Source organism: Micromys minutus (assembly GCF_963924665.1).
Source record: "Micromys minutus genome assembly, chromosome: 10".
NCBI classification, from domain to species: domain Eukaryota; kingdom Metazoa; phylum Chordata; class Mammalia; order Rodentia; family Muridae; genus Micromys; species Micromys minutus.
In genome coordinates this window covers 14,393,664-14,411,876 of record NC_137979.1, presented here as the reverse complement: position 1 = coordinate 14,411,876, position 18,213 = coordinate 14,393,664, and the positions used below count along the sequence as shown (strand labels likewise).

The window sequence follows — 18,213 nt, the reverse complement described above, 5'->3', positions numbered from 1 at the left end:
AGACTGAAGTTTATATAGTCTAAGAGCAAAGCCCTTCCCACCTGCAGAGGGAAGGTGGTCATGGGCCCAGGGATCTGTACATAGGACTGCTAGAAGTCTCTTGTTTAGTTCAGCTAACCCATGAGCTGTTGCCACTGAAGCTGTGGCTTGAATGTATCTCCCCAAGGTTCATGTGCTAGAAACTCAATGATTTTTATTTTGGAGGTAACTGGGGTTGAGTCATGGCAGCATTGGTGGTTTTGCAAGAGGAAGGGCCTCGGGGGCATACTTACTCTGTTTCCTCATGTCCTCTGCCAAGTCATGCTGTGGCAAGAATACCTTTCCAGGCACTAGTGCTGGGCTCTTGGAGGGTCCAGACTTCAGAGCTGAGAGGTAAGTAAACCTCTATTCTTTATAAAGTTGTGACAACAGAAACTGCCCAAGATAGCGGTACCAGAAATCTGAGCTCAGAAAGGAAGATGCCCTGGGGTTCAGTGCTACCACGTAGTTACCTATAAAGTACATAAGCAAAGGTGGCCCAGTCATGGAATGCCCATGAATGGTACTTAGTTCATTCATGCAGAGAGCCGGGTCCATAGGACAGAACCTGTTTGATAAGCCTCAAAGCCCAGCAAATATGGAGATCATTCCCAAGTGCGGAAACACTGGACATCTGTGAAAGGCTCACCATGCATGTACACAGCCCAAGACACTTGACAATCAGAATGGTACAGGACAATCAGATGTTAAGCAAACAAGACTGGGTGTCTCTTGGCACAACTTTTCCTGCCCCTTTAGACTGAAGGGGAGGTGACAGCCCTGAAACTGGCCCAGTGTTTGATATGTCTTACCAGCGACTATTATCTGGAGCAGTGGTGGAGGCCCTCAGAAGGCCAGGCTCACTTGAGAGGAAATGTGAACATTCTAGGGTGGTCCTCCTCATCTGTGGAGGTACCAGCGGCATCTCTCCTAGTTACAGTTTTTAAAAACCTCTTGCCTCTTTAATCTTGTCATAACTTTTTCAACACTGTGGTTTCTGGGGTCCAGGCAGCCCACTTCTCATCTTAAGCACATTGTGCAGCTTGGTAACATCCCTGTGCTGGACTTCATGTGACATCCTAATATCCACAGCAAGTCAGCTGCAGACGGGAAGAACAGAGGTATGAGGTAGAGCAGCTGCAGTGGGTACTGGGAACATGTAGGGAGATGCTGGCTTTAAGCAGACTCAAAGCAAGGTTGGTGCTTCAGAAAAAAATGCGGATAAATGTCACCAGGTGAGAGAACTGAGACAGAAACAAAATATATTTATTAGAAATATTACACAGCGGCACACCTTACACTTCCATAATGAGCTCTGGCCACCTCTAATAATAGTATGTCACACTTGGGTAGTGCTTGGTGCTATCTAGTGTGCTCTTGACAGAAAGGAGGCCACAATGTATCAAGTGCATTCAACTAATGTAGTGACAGTCAGTGAGCTACTTCAGGGCCTTCAGCAGATGCCAGAAACACTTCTCTTCAGATGGCTGGTGTTCCCTCTTTCATTTGTGTTGGGGGTGGTGCATCTCAAGCTGGGATACTTAGGAACTGCTAGTTTTGGTGAGTGGGTTTGTCCCTAAGGGTTTCAGCTCTCTATTTTCACAGACCAGTGAGACTGTCATGTGTCTGGTGCTCGTGGGAGACAAGAAGAGACTATGACAAATAGTCCTTACTGCTAGAAGGCCGGTTGTTTTGGGACAGCCCAACTCTCTCTCTCAGGGTCTCTTTTGCTAGACTAGTCTCAATCCCCAGGCTCAACTGATTTTCCTGCTCCCATCACCAGAATAGCTGAAGTCACAGGCCAGGGCACTGTGCTTGGCAGGACTAGCTTTTCTCTCCTAGCCACGGCTTGAATTCTGGATAGTCTACAAAAGCTGAGCAACAACTGGATGAGGACTGAGAACTGAGGACAAACATAAAGTGAGAAGGGACTGCGGAGACCCTGCCCCTGTGGACGTGGCCTCAGCACTATCATCTGTCATCAGCTCAGACACAACTCAGCACAGACAACCACAGACTTCCCCAAGCAAAAGCACCAAGTTCCAAAGCTGGGCCTGGTATCTAATCTCAGCACCTGGGAAGCAGAGGCAGGAAGATCAGGAGTTCAAGGCCAGCCTGGGCTGCATGAGATTCTGTTTCACAAAAACCCCAAACAAAGCAAAACAAGCAAACACAAACCTACCCTCAATCCCCGCCCCCCCCCCGAAAAAAAAAATTCCAAGAAAATGTAAGGCACCTGCTGTCAGTTTTCCATATTTACTTTTGTACCCTGCAGCTTTTCCCAGACCCTGCACCTCCACATGCTGCCCTGTGGTAGGTACCATGTTGGAGAACTGGAACACTGTTTGCCTGCCCTCCTTCCACCTTGCCCCCACCACCAGCAGTAGCTGCTTCTACTGGGAAGGATCTCATTCGTCTTCCACATCCCTGGCAAGGACTGTAGTAATCAGGGAAGGCCAAAGGAAAATAAGACAAGAACAGATGTGGTTGGCCAGTCCTCAGCAAACTGGGTTCCTATCACAGGGAGAATGGGCCCCAAAGTCTCCACTTACAAGGAAACTGTAGGGTGTCTGGAGACCAGCATGGAGACTGGTCTGCTGAGAGCTCCTAGATTTTTAGACAGCACCCTGACAAGAGCCAGAGACAGACTAAACGTCCATGCCTTAACTGTGGCCTCTCCTTCACCGCTCCAGTTCACTTGTGAAGAAACAGCTCCCAGCTGTATGAGACAGCACTTCTCCTCGCTGGGCAAAGCAGAAGCCCTGAGACAGCAAGGGCTGTCCTCAACCATGTCGACACAGCCAGTGCTTCAAGCAGCACGGGTCCTAGCTTTCAGAGGGACACATTCCTCAGAGAGGAGGTTCTGAGCCCTAGACTTCCACCTAGAGATGAAGGGGTCTGTTCCACAGCTGACGGTGGTCCCTGAATTGCTGCTCTGGAGCTCCTGCGGGGAGCACAGGGGTTTGGGGGAAGTGTCCTGCTACTCTGTATGGCTGTCTATCAGTTCTGGAGAACTGTGTGAATCTGCAGACTCCATCTTTGCCCTGTTCCAGTTATTCTGACTCACCTGATTGGAGGGTCAGGCATGCAGTTCCGAGGAGTCCCAGGGGGGATGGATAAACCACAGCCAAAAACTACAGACAGACCCTGAAGGTGGAGTCTGTGGCCCCAAGAGGCTACAACAGTTTGAGAATCAGCATTGCTGCACCCAGCTGCCACCCATCAGAGGGATGGACTGATGGAAGGGACAGAACCCAGGTCCTCCAAGGATGCAGACTGGGCCAGGAGGGTGGCTCAGATAAGCAGGCAGAGATTCGCAAGACTATGGCGACCGATCATTTTTCAGAGGTTGCCGTGAACACGGTCCTTTCTCAAAGGACTAGCACAGGGCTATTTGGCACTTAGAACAATAATGGGTGTTTGTGCATACCCAACTGTCTGAGAAAGGAGCACCCTCCTTTGCTAAGAAGTGCACATCTATTTGTCCAGCAAGCCTGAGGACTCGGGGAGGGGCCAGGCTGCTTCTCAGGGAACCAGCAGGATATGGGGGAAAGTGACTGTTCCCAATAACTTCTTTTATTAGGCAACTGAAAAAAGGCCTGACACTAAGGACCAACTCTGTTTGGAGAGCAAAACCACTGTTTATACTTATGCCTTCCCACCCTGTAGAACTGTGCAAATGTGCAAGGAGCTCACCAGCACAGGCTGCTTCACACCCTAAGTGACTTCTGTTGAGTCCCATGTGTTAGGCAGATGTGTGGGTGAACAGGTCTGTAAATAAATAGTGGGGCAGAAGGTGACGCGGTCACGGTTCCATCAGCCAGGACACCAGCACTGTACTGTGTGGTTAATGTGCATGCCAGCTGGCCTCCTGTGGGCCATCAGCAAGGCACCCAAGGGCTGCTTTGTACATGTGAGGAATCAAACAGGGAGGGTGAGAACTATACACTGTAATCAAGTCCTCAGTAACACAGAGCTGAGAAAACTATTTCCTAATAGGTGTGTTTCTAGGTGGCTAAGAAGCAAAAGCTGCTTGTTTTTCTGTTATGTAGGGTGTTGCTTTATTTGGGGGGTAGGCAGTTGGCAAGGACAGAGCTTTGAAAGAAGCAAAGCCAGAGCAGTTTTAGTAAAGGGGGCGAAGGAGAAGAGATACGGTGAGTGAAGGGCTATTTGTCAGCATGTAGACTATGTGTGGGCCGCAAATGGGACTGGAAATACTGGAATCTCACGTAGGAGGGCCTGGGTCTGGGGATCCAATGTGTGAGGAGTGGGGCCTGTCTCTCTAGAAACCTCCCATTGGGAGCAAGAATTCCTGAGCATAGGCTCCAGACACGTTTGCATCTGATCCGCATGGTGGGGACATGGTGGAGTCAGCTCTGCTTCTCGATGGAGTGCTGGTCCACTTGGCTTGAACCTTCCTTAGAAATCCAGATGGCTAGGTGGTGGGCAAACCAGGTGTGATGGACAGTGAGCAGGCGCGTCCAGGACTAACTTGAGGTCAAGCAGCAGCTAGTGGGTCAGCTTATGTCTCAAAGTACTTGTAGATCTGAGCCACATACTGCATCACGCTCTGCCAGTCAGGCCGGTCCGTGTATAGCATCTCACTGAGCTCCTGTGAGGAAATGGGACAGTCAGCAAAGGGACAGCTCAAACCCCCTTTTACAAAGAGACTCTGATACTTGGTACTGACTGGAAATCCTCCACCAACAAGAACCAACAGCACACACAGATCATGCTAAAGTACTGAGTTAGGCTTTTCAGCAGCTACCTGGTAGGCATGTCCTTTTCAAAGACTAAAAACACAAGTTCCTAATGTTTTCATCTTTAAACACTATTACAACTTTTTACAGTCACCCAAACTTTAACTTTGGAAAATATTTTAAGCAGGTGGTGATGGCACACCCTTTAATCCCAGCACCTTTAGTCCCAGGGAGGCAGAGGCAGGCCTCTAGAGTTCCAGGACAGCCAGAGCTACACAAAGAAACCCTATATTAAAAACTAAAACCCCAAACAACCAAAACCCAAACTAACAAAACAAAACCAAGAAGGAGGAAGAGGAGTAGGAGGAAGAGCAGGAGGAGGAGACCTCTTCTTTTCTAATGTGCATATGAATGTAAGTCCAATTCCCTAGGCTCCCACCACAGTGAACATTTCTCACGCATTCTGTGTCTTTCCCAAAGGACATTCTCCCACACTGCTGTACTTCAGTGGGTGTGTACTTCTGCAGTTTTCCTTTGTTTCCAGTGCATTGCATTTGCAATTGGTAGTGTTATCTCTTTCTGTCAAATTACTTCCTGGAGTGCTAGTCATGGGGTTCCCAGAGATGCCTTGAGACAATTTAAACCTTATGACTTACTAATGTTATTACTATTTAATATCTGGATTAACATTTTCCTTCTTTCTTTTCTTCCTTTCTTTCTCTTCCTTCCTTCCTTCCTTCCTTCCTTCCTTCCTTCCTTCCTTCCTTTCTTTCTTTCTTTCTTTCTGCTAGTCCAATGATTGGGGGAGGCTATTTATTTAATTTTATTAATTTGCTCGTTTTGGGGGATAATTCTGCAAGTAAGTTCACTGAACATGCATGTATAAGGCCAGGCCATACTATGATAAGACAGGTGAGAAGGCTAGGTGCCTGGAAGGATACTCTGCTAAGCTTTTAGAACATGTTTAATTATTAACTTTGGACTGGATGTGGAGTCTTTAGTGGTTGTAACACAACATAAGCCAGAAGCAGAGACAATAGGAAAAGAGGCTGAACCAAGCACATCTCCTGGGCAGTGACACGTAGCTGTCCATCAGCCACTGACTCAGCATCTGAATGTCTCTCTCCTGCTCTGCTCCTTAGCCGTGCTAAAATGATCAGTATATCACAGTCCATGGGGAAGGGTACAAAGGGGTTTTTCCCAGAAAGGTTTGAGAAGAAAACAGTGAAGTCTTGAAGCAGGGGTTGCTATGACAACATGGACACAGACACATGTGAGGGATGGTCTGTGCTGACGGGAGGCAGATGAGCTCTGACACGCCTGCACACTCAGGAGAGACAGGCTTTCCTCAGCAGGGGTTCGAGACCTTCCCGATGCTGCCAACCTTCAACTCAGCTCTTCATGTGGTGGGGACCCCCAGCCATAAAATTATTTTGTTGCTATTTTGTAACTGTGATTCTGCTAATTTTATGAACTGCAAATATTTTGGAGATAAAGACTTGCCAGAGGAGTCAGGACTCCTGGGTTGAGAGCCTGTGCTGCAAAGGAAAGTGTCTTCAGTCTCAGAGAATGCCAAAGTACAGTTACCAGTCACAGTTTCACTAGGACCATTTCATGCCAGCAATTACTGAATCAAAACATCTTAATACATCATAAACTTCTGAAGAAATGTTTTGTACATTTCAAGAGGAGGGAGGTAGGTTGTCTTGTCTTAGCAATAGTTTCACCACATGTGGTATTTGCTTAAAGTAACAGTTTTTTAGTCTCTAAAAACAGAAAATGAGGGAACATTTCCCAACTCATCTTGTGAGGTCAGATTAATCTACTATCAGACACTGCAAAACAATAACAAAAACAAAGACAAACCTGTAAACCAGTTTCTCAGATAAATAGACACAAAACTACTAGTAAATTGAAAACATATTAGTAAACAGAATTCATTAATCTATAAAGTAGAATATATAATTCAGTGAGGCTGTGCAAAGCTGGTTTGATGCTTTTAAGTCAGTGTAATTCATCATATTAACACTAAGGAAAAAAAATCAACAAGCTTCAGAACACATTTATGATAAAAAAAATTCTCTGAAATCAAAAGAGACATTAACTTATTTTATACACTATAGGGTATGTACCCCAAACACAATAGCTAATATCATATGTAACTGGGTAAGACAATGCTCTTTCCCTCAAATCAAGAATAAGACAAAGATTGACTCTCTTACTTGTCCGGCTTAATAAAGTAGCTGAAAATTTAGCTAATATAATAAAGCCAGAAAAAGAAATACAAAGGCATACAGATTTCAAAGGAAACAATAAAAACAGCTTTGCAGATGTCAGGATTGTAGATGCCGGAAACCAACTCTACATGCAACGTCAGCAAGGTCAGCAAGGTCAGCAAGGTTCCAGAACTCTGTCCTGCAGACCTCAGCCACCTTCCTCCGTGTCAGAAATGAAAAACTGGGATTTTTAACTAGCAAAATCATACTACTTATAATCCCTTCTGAATATGTTTGTTTTGTAACTTTATGTACATGAGTGTTTTCCCAGCATGCATGTCTATGCACCACATGTATGTCTGATATGATGATGACATCAGATCCTCTGGGACCGGAGTTCCAGACCATTGTGATCTGCCATGGTGGTGCTGGGAACTGAACCTGAGTCCTCACCTCTCCACCTCCTAATCTGTAGTCTTAAAGCTCAAGTCTAACATTATATATACACATTCTATCTGCAGAAAATTATAAAATATGGCAAAGAGCAAATGTCTTAATGGGTGGGCATGCATTATATGTTTATGAGTTAAAAGATAACATTGCTAAGATTATTAATATTCCCAGTTTGATATATGCGTATAATTCCAATAAAAATCTCAGTAAATCTTAATTTTTGGTAGATATTAACAAATGTTCTAAAATTTATGAATTAAAAAAAAAGCCACCAAACAGTCTAGAACAGCAAAGGGGAGGTTTCAGCTCTGCAAACAGTAAGGTAAGGGTTTCTCCTCATACCTGATACTGGACTAGACGGCCATACATAAAACACACAAACAAGTAACTAATGCAAAAATCACAGTTCTCACAAAAACCAATCAGAGACCATAAGGAAGACTTTGAAAGCTCTAGGAAAAAAATACAAGAGAAAATCTGAGTTTGTGACCTTGGGTTGGGTGGTGAACTTTTAATTACATCAATGTGTGACCATGAAAGAAAACAGCTGATAAACTGGGTTAAAATGAAAAACTTTACTCTCAGAAAGATTTGTTAAAAGAATGAAAAGATAGCTCTCAGATTGAGAGAAAATATCAGAAAATCAAATATAGTAAGGACTTGTGTACACACACACACACACCTTTTAAAATTTAACAATAAGGAAAAAAATCAGATTTAGAAAGAAACAAAGACCTCAGACCTAGGAAGATGACTGTCCAGCAAAGAACTGTGAGCAAAACCTAGCTCAGCATAGTATTCCAGCAAAGAAACTCACATTAAAACAGCAGAGAGGGTTGTGGCCATGCAGTCCTGATCTGAGCACTCTGGAGAGTTAGGAGGAGGATCAGGAGTTCAAGGACAGCTTTGGCTATGCAGTGAACTCCTCAAAGACCCATTGAGTGACAAAGAAAAACTCTAAAAGGACACAGGTGCTACAAGAACAGACACATCTAAATAACAGTCACACACAAGGGACACAACACTCTAACAATAGATAGAATGGTAGTGTCATTTATGTGTAATTGCTATGATTCTATCTGTAGATATTCATTCACTGTGTGTGTGTGTGTGTGTGTGTGTGTGTGTGTGTGTGTGTGTGTGACGTGTGCATCTCGTGGCATACCTGCAGAGGGCAGAGAACAACTTGAAGGAGTCAGTTCTCCCCTTCTATCATGTGGAGCCCAGTGACTGGACTCAGGTCATCAGGCTTGGTGGCAAGTACCTTTGTCCATGAAGCCATCTTGATGGCCCACAGGGCAGTTCCTGACAAGAGGAAGACACTGGAGGGACTTTTTGTTGTTGTTTTATTGTATTTTATGGGTGTTCTGTCTGCATTTGTTTTGTCCACCACATGTGTGAATGGAATTATTTTGTGAACAGGAAATAAAAAGGAACTCCAGGTGGAATTAAAGTTAGAAGATATTTTCTTCCCCTGCTTAATGCTAAGGCAGGCCTTTATCAGGGGGGGTTTTGGCTGAAGGCATTGGTTAATCGTTCACTCAAGAGAAGAGGTGAATTCTGTGATATTCCTGTGCTAGGTAGTTGTACAGACAGAGCAAGAACTTTTTGCAGCTGGTATGTCAGCTCTGAAGCAAAGATACGCTTCTCCCACGTGGTTTGGTGTGAATAACTTAGGGATGGATTATCATGGTTTAAGTACCTAATTAGTGGGCTACAGCAGACGGAACCAATAAAATGGAACACAAAAATTCTCCAGCCAAAAAGAAAATGAATTTGACTTTGAAAATACTGGTTAAGAATTTTAGTACCTTGGTGCTGATGAACTTATCAAGAACATTAGAAATATGCCACAGGGACTGGAGAGATGGCTCAGTGGTCAAGAGCACTGGCTGCTCTTCCAGAGGACCTGGGTTATGTTCCCAGTGGCCACATGGCAGTTTATAACTCCAGTTCCAAGGTATCCAATGCCCTCTTCTGGCCTCCACAGGCACCAGGCAAGTATGTGGTATACACATACACATGTAGGCAAAATACTCACACATAAAATAAAAATGAATGAATCTAACAAAATCCACAAGAAAGAGGTCATATTTTATTCATTTGCTCACACATACTTGCTACGAACAGTCTATGGCCTGGTGCTGTTCTCAGAGCCTTCGGTAATAAAAAGAGAAGGTACCAGGTTCACAGAAGCATTATCTCAGAAGAGCCAAACAATGGCAGTAGCCTAGTGTCCAGTAATGGATGAAGGGATGAGCAGCATGTGGTAAAACTGTAATTCACCTTAAAAGGGAAGGAACTTCTAACAGATGAGCTTTGAGGACCTTATGCTATGTCACATAAGGCAAACGAGAGGCAGAGACAGTGGAGCAAACACACTCACATGGGGTGTCTGAAATGGGCGATTTCTCAGAGTCTAAGAACAGAACAGTGGCCACCAGGCTGAGGGTGGGGATGAGGAATTAATGTTTAACAGACTCAGAGTTTCGATTTTGCAAGATCAGAATCCTACAGGGGGGGTGTGCGGGGGTTGGCAATGATTGCACCACAATGTGAAGGTGCTTCACACCACTTAAGGTAATTAAGACGGTAAAACTTATAAAAAGCAACTGACATCACTTACGGGACTCACGGATGTTTAGAAAGACAAGGATAAGGCTCTTGGAGTTCTTGCTTTAGGGAGTTTAGTCTTGTGCATTGACTATCCCACACGCGCCCTGAGTGGGCAGCGAGTCACAGACAAAACAACTAAGGCCACTGTGAAGGGCACCAAGCCACAGTCGGTCAGTCCGGGAGGACACAGCACAGCGGCGCTGCAGTATTTACAGTCACGTGTGCGTATGTGTTTGAGTGTGGGTTTCTAGACAACAGTACAGTGACTGCAGAAGCCAAAAGGGGTGTCAGATTCCCTGGAAGTGAAGTTATATGGTGCGAGCATGGGTGCTGGGAACCAAATTCCAGTCCACTGCAACCATAAAACCCTCAACTGCTGAGCCCTCTCTTCAGCTGGCCTCTATTTCTTAGTGATCCACTTTTTGAGGAAGATTTAGAGAGAATGCTTACATGTAATATTTGAAGAATAGTGTTATTTCCACAGCTCTGTCCATTCCTCATCAAATGTACACAGCCATCATCACCCGCAGGTCGCCCGCCCCACAGCTCTTTTGCTTCTCATTCCCCGCCTCCTCCCACCCTGGAACACTTTGCACTTGTCACTGTGACTTTCCTGGTTGTCCCCCCTCCCCCATCCCCTGCTTATAGGTGGATTAAAACAACACCAAGGAACTTGTGCCAAGCATGGTGGCACATGCCTCTAAACACAGCACTTGGGAGGTAGAGGCAGGAGGGTCAGAAATTCAAGGTCATTCTACGTAGTGATACCAAAGCCAGCCGGGCTACACACATGCGCAATGCATTGGGTTACACTTGGCTGTTGTTTGGTTTTTAGTTTTTCTGAGACAAGGTTTCAGCCCTGGCTGTCCTGGAACTTGCTTTGGAGACCAGATTGGCCTTGAACTCAGAGATTCACCTGCCCCTGCCTCCTGACTGCTGGGATTAAAGGTGTGCTTGACAACGCCTGGCACATTTGTCATTTCTAAACTACACTAGGTCAGAAGTGATAATACTAATAACCATTAGCCAAGTTCTGTTGAAGGATTATATAAGGAATCTCAATTTAGTTTCAAGACTAGACAGCCAATTAGCAGTTGTTTAAGTCAGATTTTTGCTGTTGTTGCACATAAGAAGCCCAAAAGTTGATTTTAGATTGGTTACCACTCAGTATGGTCTCCTTAGCCCTCTCCACAATGTATATAATTTTTTTTTTGAGACAGGGTTTCATGTGGTCTAGGCTGGCTTTCAACTCACTGAGTGTGTTGGCTTCCTCATTCTAGAAAGTAAACACACATTAACTAATAACAAGTTCTGTACCATCTTCCCATCCTTTATTGTCCACTTAGTATTTTGAATAGTCTCCCACTCACTTCCCACCTACCAGCTTCTCTCTTGCTGGGCCTAACCGGTTTGTATCCCATCCGTGTGCTTTTCATTCCAAATGTTCACTTCTAGTAGCTTTGTAACCTTCCTGGTGGCAATGAAGACATTCTAATGACAAAATACTTGTGCCTGTCTCTTTGCATATTGGCTCATTTAAGCACTGGCCCTCACTGTAAGTTCTCCAGGAATCTCTTGAAGTGTAGTGCCAGCAGGAAGAGGAGCCTGTCCTGTGAGACAGTCAGACAGTTCTGTTGGCTTGTGAGACAGCCTGGCCGGGGAAACCTGACACGAGACAGAGATATGAAACGATGGGCAGGAGGACATCCTGGGCTGCTTAATGACACATCTCTTGCCTCTGTCGAAGCCTAAGCCCCTTGAAGATGGGAGAGTGTGTGCAGGGGTCAGCCAGGAGGGCTGAGGCTCTTACTCTAACAACTCCAGTAACAGGCTGGAGTCTTCTGAAGTTCTCTCCCTTGATATTTCTAGTGCTACATCATCTTTTTTGTTCTTTCTCTCCCATGTTTTTGGAGCTGGAGGGAGTCTCATTATATTCAACATGCTGGGCTTGGACTCAAGAGCCAAGCTAAGCCTCAGCTCCCAGAAACTAGGATTATATATGAACCACCACATAGGTTCTCTTTAAATACTTCAGTATATGTGCATGTGCTGTGTGGTGAGTGCATAGGTGTGTTGAGTATTCCTATGTCCCTCTCCACTTTTAGTGACAGATGTCCTCATTGAACCCGGAGCTCTCCCTGCTGCTGGGATAACATGCCTGGCTTTTTTCTATGATAGTTCAGCTCTCAGCTCAGGTGTTCACGCTTGCCCAGTCAGCAGTTTAACCTGAGCCATCTCCCCAGTGCCTCTTGTCTCCCTGACAGGTTTAAATAGTTATATTTATTACCCCCAGCCCTGGCAGACAATCCTCTCATTTGGTGTGCCTGTGGGCTAGCTCAAGTCAATCACTGTCTCGTCTGCTTTGGAATTTTGGCTTGTACAAATTTCATCAGCCATTGAACAATAGGAGCACCACAGATAGAAATCTGGAAACCAAAGCTCATCTGGCCTTTTTACCCTTAACCCCTCAAAGGTGGAGACAAGTTCAGCATCACAATAGGAGCACATGTGGCTCTCCAATGTCTTGGCTCATACCTCATAGTCCTGGTCTCACTTGTTTTCAATTTCTAGTATCTAGTCATTTCTTGTTCTTTCTTGAGAGCACAGCTGTACCTGGACACTTTCTTTTTGTACAGCCAAGGCACATAAGGAAAGGCAAGAAGACAACTTTTGGTATTTGGTTCTCTGCTTCCACTATGTGAGTTCCAGAGACTGAACTCAGGTCATCAGGCTTGGAGGCAAGTGTTTTTACCTGCTGGCTGTCCCACTGACCCTATTCTTGATTTTTTTTAATCTTTATTTTATTTTGTTGCTTTTGAGAAAGGTTCTTACTACATAGCCTTGGAGGTCCTGGAACTTGCTATGCAAACCAGACTGGCCTTGAATTTACAAAGATCTGCCTGCCTCTGCCTCCCAAGTGCTGGGACTAAAGGTGTGCACCACCATGCCCAGCTGACATTAAAAACCAACAATAATCTGTGGCTCACTGTTTTGCCAGAACTGAAGTTTATTCATAATGAAATCTTAATTTTAAAAACTCTTGAGTGTAGAGCTGGAGAGATGGCTCAGCTATTAAGAGCACTGGCTATTATTCCAGAGAATCCAGGTTTGGTTCCCAGCACCTACATGGTATCTCACAGACATCTGCAAATCTAGTTTTAGGTGATACAATATCCTTTTTTGGCCTACAAGGTCACCAGGTCACTAGAGTGCAGATACACATGTAGGCAAAACACCTACAGACATAGACTACTACTATTACTAGTAATAATAACAACAATAATAACAACAACAACAACAACAACAACAACAACAATAATAATAATAATAATAATAATAATAATAATAATAATAATAATAATAATAATAAAACAAAGGTACAAACAAAAACCCTGAGCCTAACTGGTATTCAGACCAACTGGATAACTTTATACTACGAATCACGAGTAACAGATCTGCAAATGGATCTGAGTATCATTTATCTGTTTCAGCAGGAAGTTCTTTCTCAGTAAGTAGAAAAGATATCCGAAGGATACACAACAGGATACTTACCAGGCTGGGTTTGATGCCCACACTTTCCGCTGCTTCAAATGCCAACAAGAGATTCCTTTTCTGTGTTAAGGAAGACAAAGAGAATGGCTGAGAGAAGGGACAGCAGGTGGCATGCTACAGAGCTCACTGCAGAAAACAATGCCATGCCAACCTTGCAGAACCGCTCTGCCTCAGGAAGGAAAGGCTAACAGGTTACAGCTGCCACCAGGAATACGGCATTGATTGACATGTGACTAAAGACAACCATTTTGTTGCTTTGTGGCTTTTCAAGATTTATGACATTCATTATATTCTGTTGTATCCTGTCTTTCACAGGGCTATGTCACAAATGATAATAAAACTAGGTGTGGCATTGGTGTACTTCTGACTGAGGCAGGAGGATTATGAGTTAGAAGCCAGGGCTACATAGTGAGACCTGGTCTTAATAAAATTATCAAAGTCATAGCTGAAGGTAGTTAAATACAACCAAATGAAAACCTGTTCTCTCCCTTTCTTGAGAGAAGCTCTTTATAGTTGTCTTTCTCTCCTGTAGTGAGCTCTTGCTGACTGTAATTTTACACCACTATTTATTTAAAAAATTTACATGTGTGTGCACGAGTGCGTGTTCGAGTGCTCGAGCACGAGCACACACACACACACACCACACACACACACACACGCACACTCATGCCATGGTGGCCTATGGTAGTCAGAGGGCAACTTGTCGGGATTTGTCCCAATCCCTCTACGGTTTGTTTTTTCCCTTTAGCGTCTGCTGGCTTCAGACTTCTCTTACTGAAGAACTATCCCTCACCATTTGGTTTCTTACCTGTCTTGGTACTTACGTGAAGTTCCTCCTTGCAGCCTGTTGCTTTCCTGTCCTCACATGGAGGGTCTGCCTCATGCTTGGATTAGGTGTTCTTAGATTACTGCTCACTTCCTACTTCCCAAACTCTGACGCTCTTAGTTACTATTATTATTCAAGGAAAGCTTTGTACCCCAAGAACCTGCTAGAATCTCTCATCATTTGGATCATAGCCCATAGTCTCACTGGAGTACATTCTTGAGGAAGGCTATAAAGGAGACACATGTTCCAGATGCATTCACACAGAATCCTTTTTATCATCATGCTTGGTTAACAGTGGTTAGACAGAAAACTTGAACAACGCTGTTCCCTCAAGTCACGAAACCTTAGTTTAAAGCTTGGGTCTCAGACTCTTCCTCGCTCTTCTCTGACATCTCTCTGTACAGATAATCTCAATTACTTGTCCTGCTGTCTCACCTCAATAATTCATAGGAAAGCCATTACGTTCTAGAAATTTAACTAGATATTTTAAGTATAATTGAGAAGCACATTCACACTTTGTCCTATGCATGCATGGTTTTACAATTTGATATATTTAGGTTTTTTTTTCCCTTGCCTAGTACTAGGGATTGAACCCAGGCCTTGTGTATCTAGGCAAGTACTTTACCACAGTCACAGTTTAAGTTTATATGTAAGCTAGGCATGCATTTGTGCCCACAGCTTTTAAGCAGCTAAGGGAAGAAGATCACTGGGAGTTCAAGGTCATTTATACATAATTTTCAAACTTTTCATTTTCCCGTGGTCTTCACTGTGCCCTGTTGAAACATTAGGCCCTAGGCCAAAAGGTGTCCTGACACTGAAGCCAGCGTGCTGCTGTATAAACTTCATCTGAGGAAAAGCAGGCTCGTCTATGCAGGCTTTGTTCTGATCAGTGGTGATACTGTCCAGTCCACTGGCCTTCTTCCTTGACACCTAGGGAGACTGATGGGCAATATCTGGAAAACGCACCCTTGTTTCAGAGACACTGCTTTGCTGAGCAGACCCAGTAATGGGTCCTTCCAGTTCACACTAGAAGAGCAATCCCTATTTTGGTGCTAATAATGAAGCCTTTGTTCTTACTCTAAAGTCCCTTTGGCTAGGTCAATTTTTAGGTTACATTGCTTAGGAAGCTGAGCTACAAACAATTCTTATGGCTCATGAGATTGTAATGCCAAACTACTTCCTAAAAAGGCAGCTCCAATAAACATGTTTTTTCTCCCCGTGTCTTTATGTGCCAAATGTGTCAGGCTAAACCTGGTGTTTTATTGTTTTAATTTGTATGATTGGGTTACTAATAAGGTCTAAAGAGAAGGCCTTTATAAACCAAACATTTTAGTTAGAATTCTCTAAGACTCTCTAGAATGATTCTAGTAGATAAAAGTATGTTTTCTAAGTAGAAATTGAACACAGAATAAATAGACCATCTTGGAAAATTGCCTCAAAATGCCCTGAAATAACATTGCATGGACCATGACAGGATATTTTGTTGTTGCTGGTGGTAGTCATAAAAAATGATTTTTGCTTATTTTGATGGTAACAGGACATGAGTGGCCAGGGTTCACTATCCTAATATCCTCTCACTGCACATTGCTGTGGACGCTGTGCTGAGGCCAAAGAACAGAAGAATGTGTGCCCAGTGAGGGGCTGGGGAGGACAGCCAATGTCCTCAGGCCATGAGCTTTGCCTCAGCGGAAGCTCTGCCATATAAATGAGGACAGAGTGAGAAGCCATTCCTCAGTGCCTGCCCTGTGTGTGGGGTGGTGTGCGTCTATGACCTCCCACTTCAGGACAACCTGTTCCTATCTGATGCAGAACTTGGTCCTCAGCTTGGCTGGTAGGACCTTACTGGTACAGTCTTTCTGTAAAAAAGCAGAAAAGATCTGACCCACACTCATATTAAATTTCAGATACCAACATAATCACTCTACAGCCTGACTCTGGGCCTCATGAAAGCTTACACAAGCTGACATCTGAAAACTCTATTTCTAATGAAAACGGAATACTTCCCCCACACCTTCCACATACTGTAATGTACACCCTGCCTCTGCATCTAATGCCATACAAAATATCCTTGTTTATTTAAGGCAGTCTCCTGTAGCCCAGCCTAGCCTTGACCTTACTGTGTAGCTAACAATAATCCTGAACTCTTGATCTTCCTGCTCTCACCTCCCAAGTGCTGAGTTTATGGGAATGCACCACTATGCCTAGTTCTTATTGTTAATTCTGAACTAATGAATTTTCTTTGGTGCTGGGTATGAAATCCAGGCCCTCGCTCATGAAGGTACACTGATCTCTACCAGTGAGCCTAGATCTTTTATCATACTATTTTTATATTTCAATTTTAATGGATTTTTACAAACAGTATTTTTTTCTTAGTGCCATTTTTGATGGTAGTGTATTCCACAAAGTCCAACCAACCAACCAACCAACCAACCAACCAATCAACCAACCAACCAATCACCCCCTCATACTGAGTACACAAGATTATAGGGCAGAGTCTGGACCATGTTCACTCATCCAGGTGGGTCTGTGGTAGTCATATTCCCTTTGAAGCCCAATGTCAAACATGTCCTTTCTGCTCAGTGGTACCATTGCCTCAGGGAAAGTACCCTCATCAAAAGTTCCACGCATGTTCTGTTGATGTTGTATTGATGGGCTTCTGCTGACACATGATTTTATAACCCTCCTCTATAATGATGGATCTGGCCTCTCTCAGTGTACCCCACCCCTGTTCATCATACCCTGAGCTGTAGCCATTGCTTCTCCCCTTAGGGTACAGCCAGGGTGGAGGCAGATATTTCTTCAGGGAGTAGTGGGCCAGGGATGACTGACAGTGTCCTGTGGGCTGGAACACTAAAGCTCAACTGGAGCTGACAGGGAGCTGTGAAGCTGACCAGACCGTGACACTCCTGGTATATGATGCTGACTCACCTTATAGTGGTCCTTCACCATTGGCACTCTTTGATGACATCAGCAAAGATCCAGAAAAAAGAAACTCAGCCAGATGTGTGGGAACCAAGACCCATAAGAATGACAGGAAGAAGAATACTGATGCCAGCCTGCCCTGATGCACATTTCCACATCTGCAAGAGGCTCCTGAGCAGCTGGCAAGGTGCCCAGTGCAAGAATTTCAGGGATTCAGGGTGAGACAAGGGATTTTGGTCACTAGGAAGCTATGCTCATGATACAAAATGTGAGAGCAAAGTGTGAGATACAGGCCCATTGTTTTCCAACAGATCTGAATTGGTTCAAGGACAAAGATGCCAGGCCTGTTGACTACAGACAAACATGTTATTTTCAGGAAGACTCAGGTTTTTCTGAGTTGTGTGGGTGTGCAGGTGCTTCAGCTGAACTTTCTATCATTTTTGGAAGGACTGATGATTATTCTGAAGTTTGTTATGCTCTATTTACATAGTTATTTTTGTAATGTCACATCAGAGTGGAGAATCAGTAAGGTTAGGAGGAAATGCCACCTAGGTCACAGTCAGAGGTCCTGCTGTGCCTTGGCCTCTGTGACAGCTGATGGCCTCTCCTAGTTCCCTCTGGTGGGTCATTCTTCCCTCTGTGCTTCTGTTGTGCTGTGCACAGGGCTTGAGTGTGTCCCAGCAGGTTCCTGTTCTCAAAGCTTGACAAGCAGCATATGAAATAATGGAACCTTTAGGATACGGATAAAGTAGATGATTGGGAATCTTACCCTCTGAAGAGATCAATGTAGTTCTTGTGAGACACTGATTACTTCCGGTGAGAGCAAATTAAGAGCACACTTGGCCCCTGACTCTCTCTGGCTTCTTGGCTCACCCTGCATCTCTCTTCTGCCCATGGTCTCACTGCTGTG

The 18,213-nt window shown here is 44.3% G+C and overlaps 1 protein-coding gene across 6 annotated transcripts in view; it reads right to left on the bottom strand.

Moving 5' to 3' along the window:
- Window positions 1–4,540: 4,540 nt before the first annotated feature.
- SPECC1 (sperm antigen with calponin homology and coiled-coil domains 1) overlaps window positions 4,541–18,213 on the bottom strand; it is a gene marked incomplete at both ends in the record, with an annotated part of 178,738 nt that continues 165,065 nt past the window's right edge. For 4 of the 6 annotated variants that reach the window (XM_080924202.1, XM_080924205.1, XM_080924203.1 and 1 more), the window contains 2 exons: window positions 4,541–4,630; window positions 13,556–13,615. In XM_080924202.1, coding sequence (XP_080780328.1) covers window positions 4,541–4,630; window positions 13,556–13,615 — 150 coding nt within the window. Of the gene's footprint in view, window positions 4,691–13,555; window positions 13,616–18,213 lie in introns of all 6 variants that reach the window. The other 2 variants (XM_080924201.1, XM_080924204.1) reach the window with 2 other exon arrangements.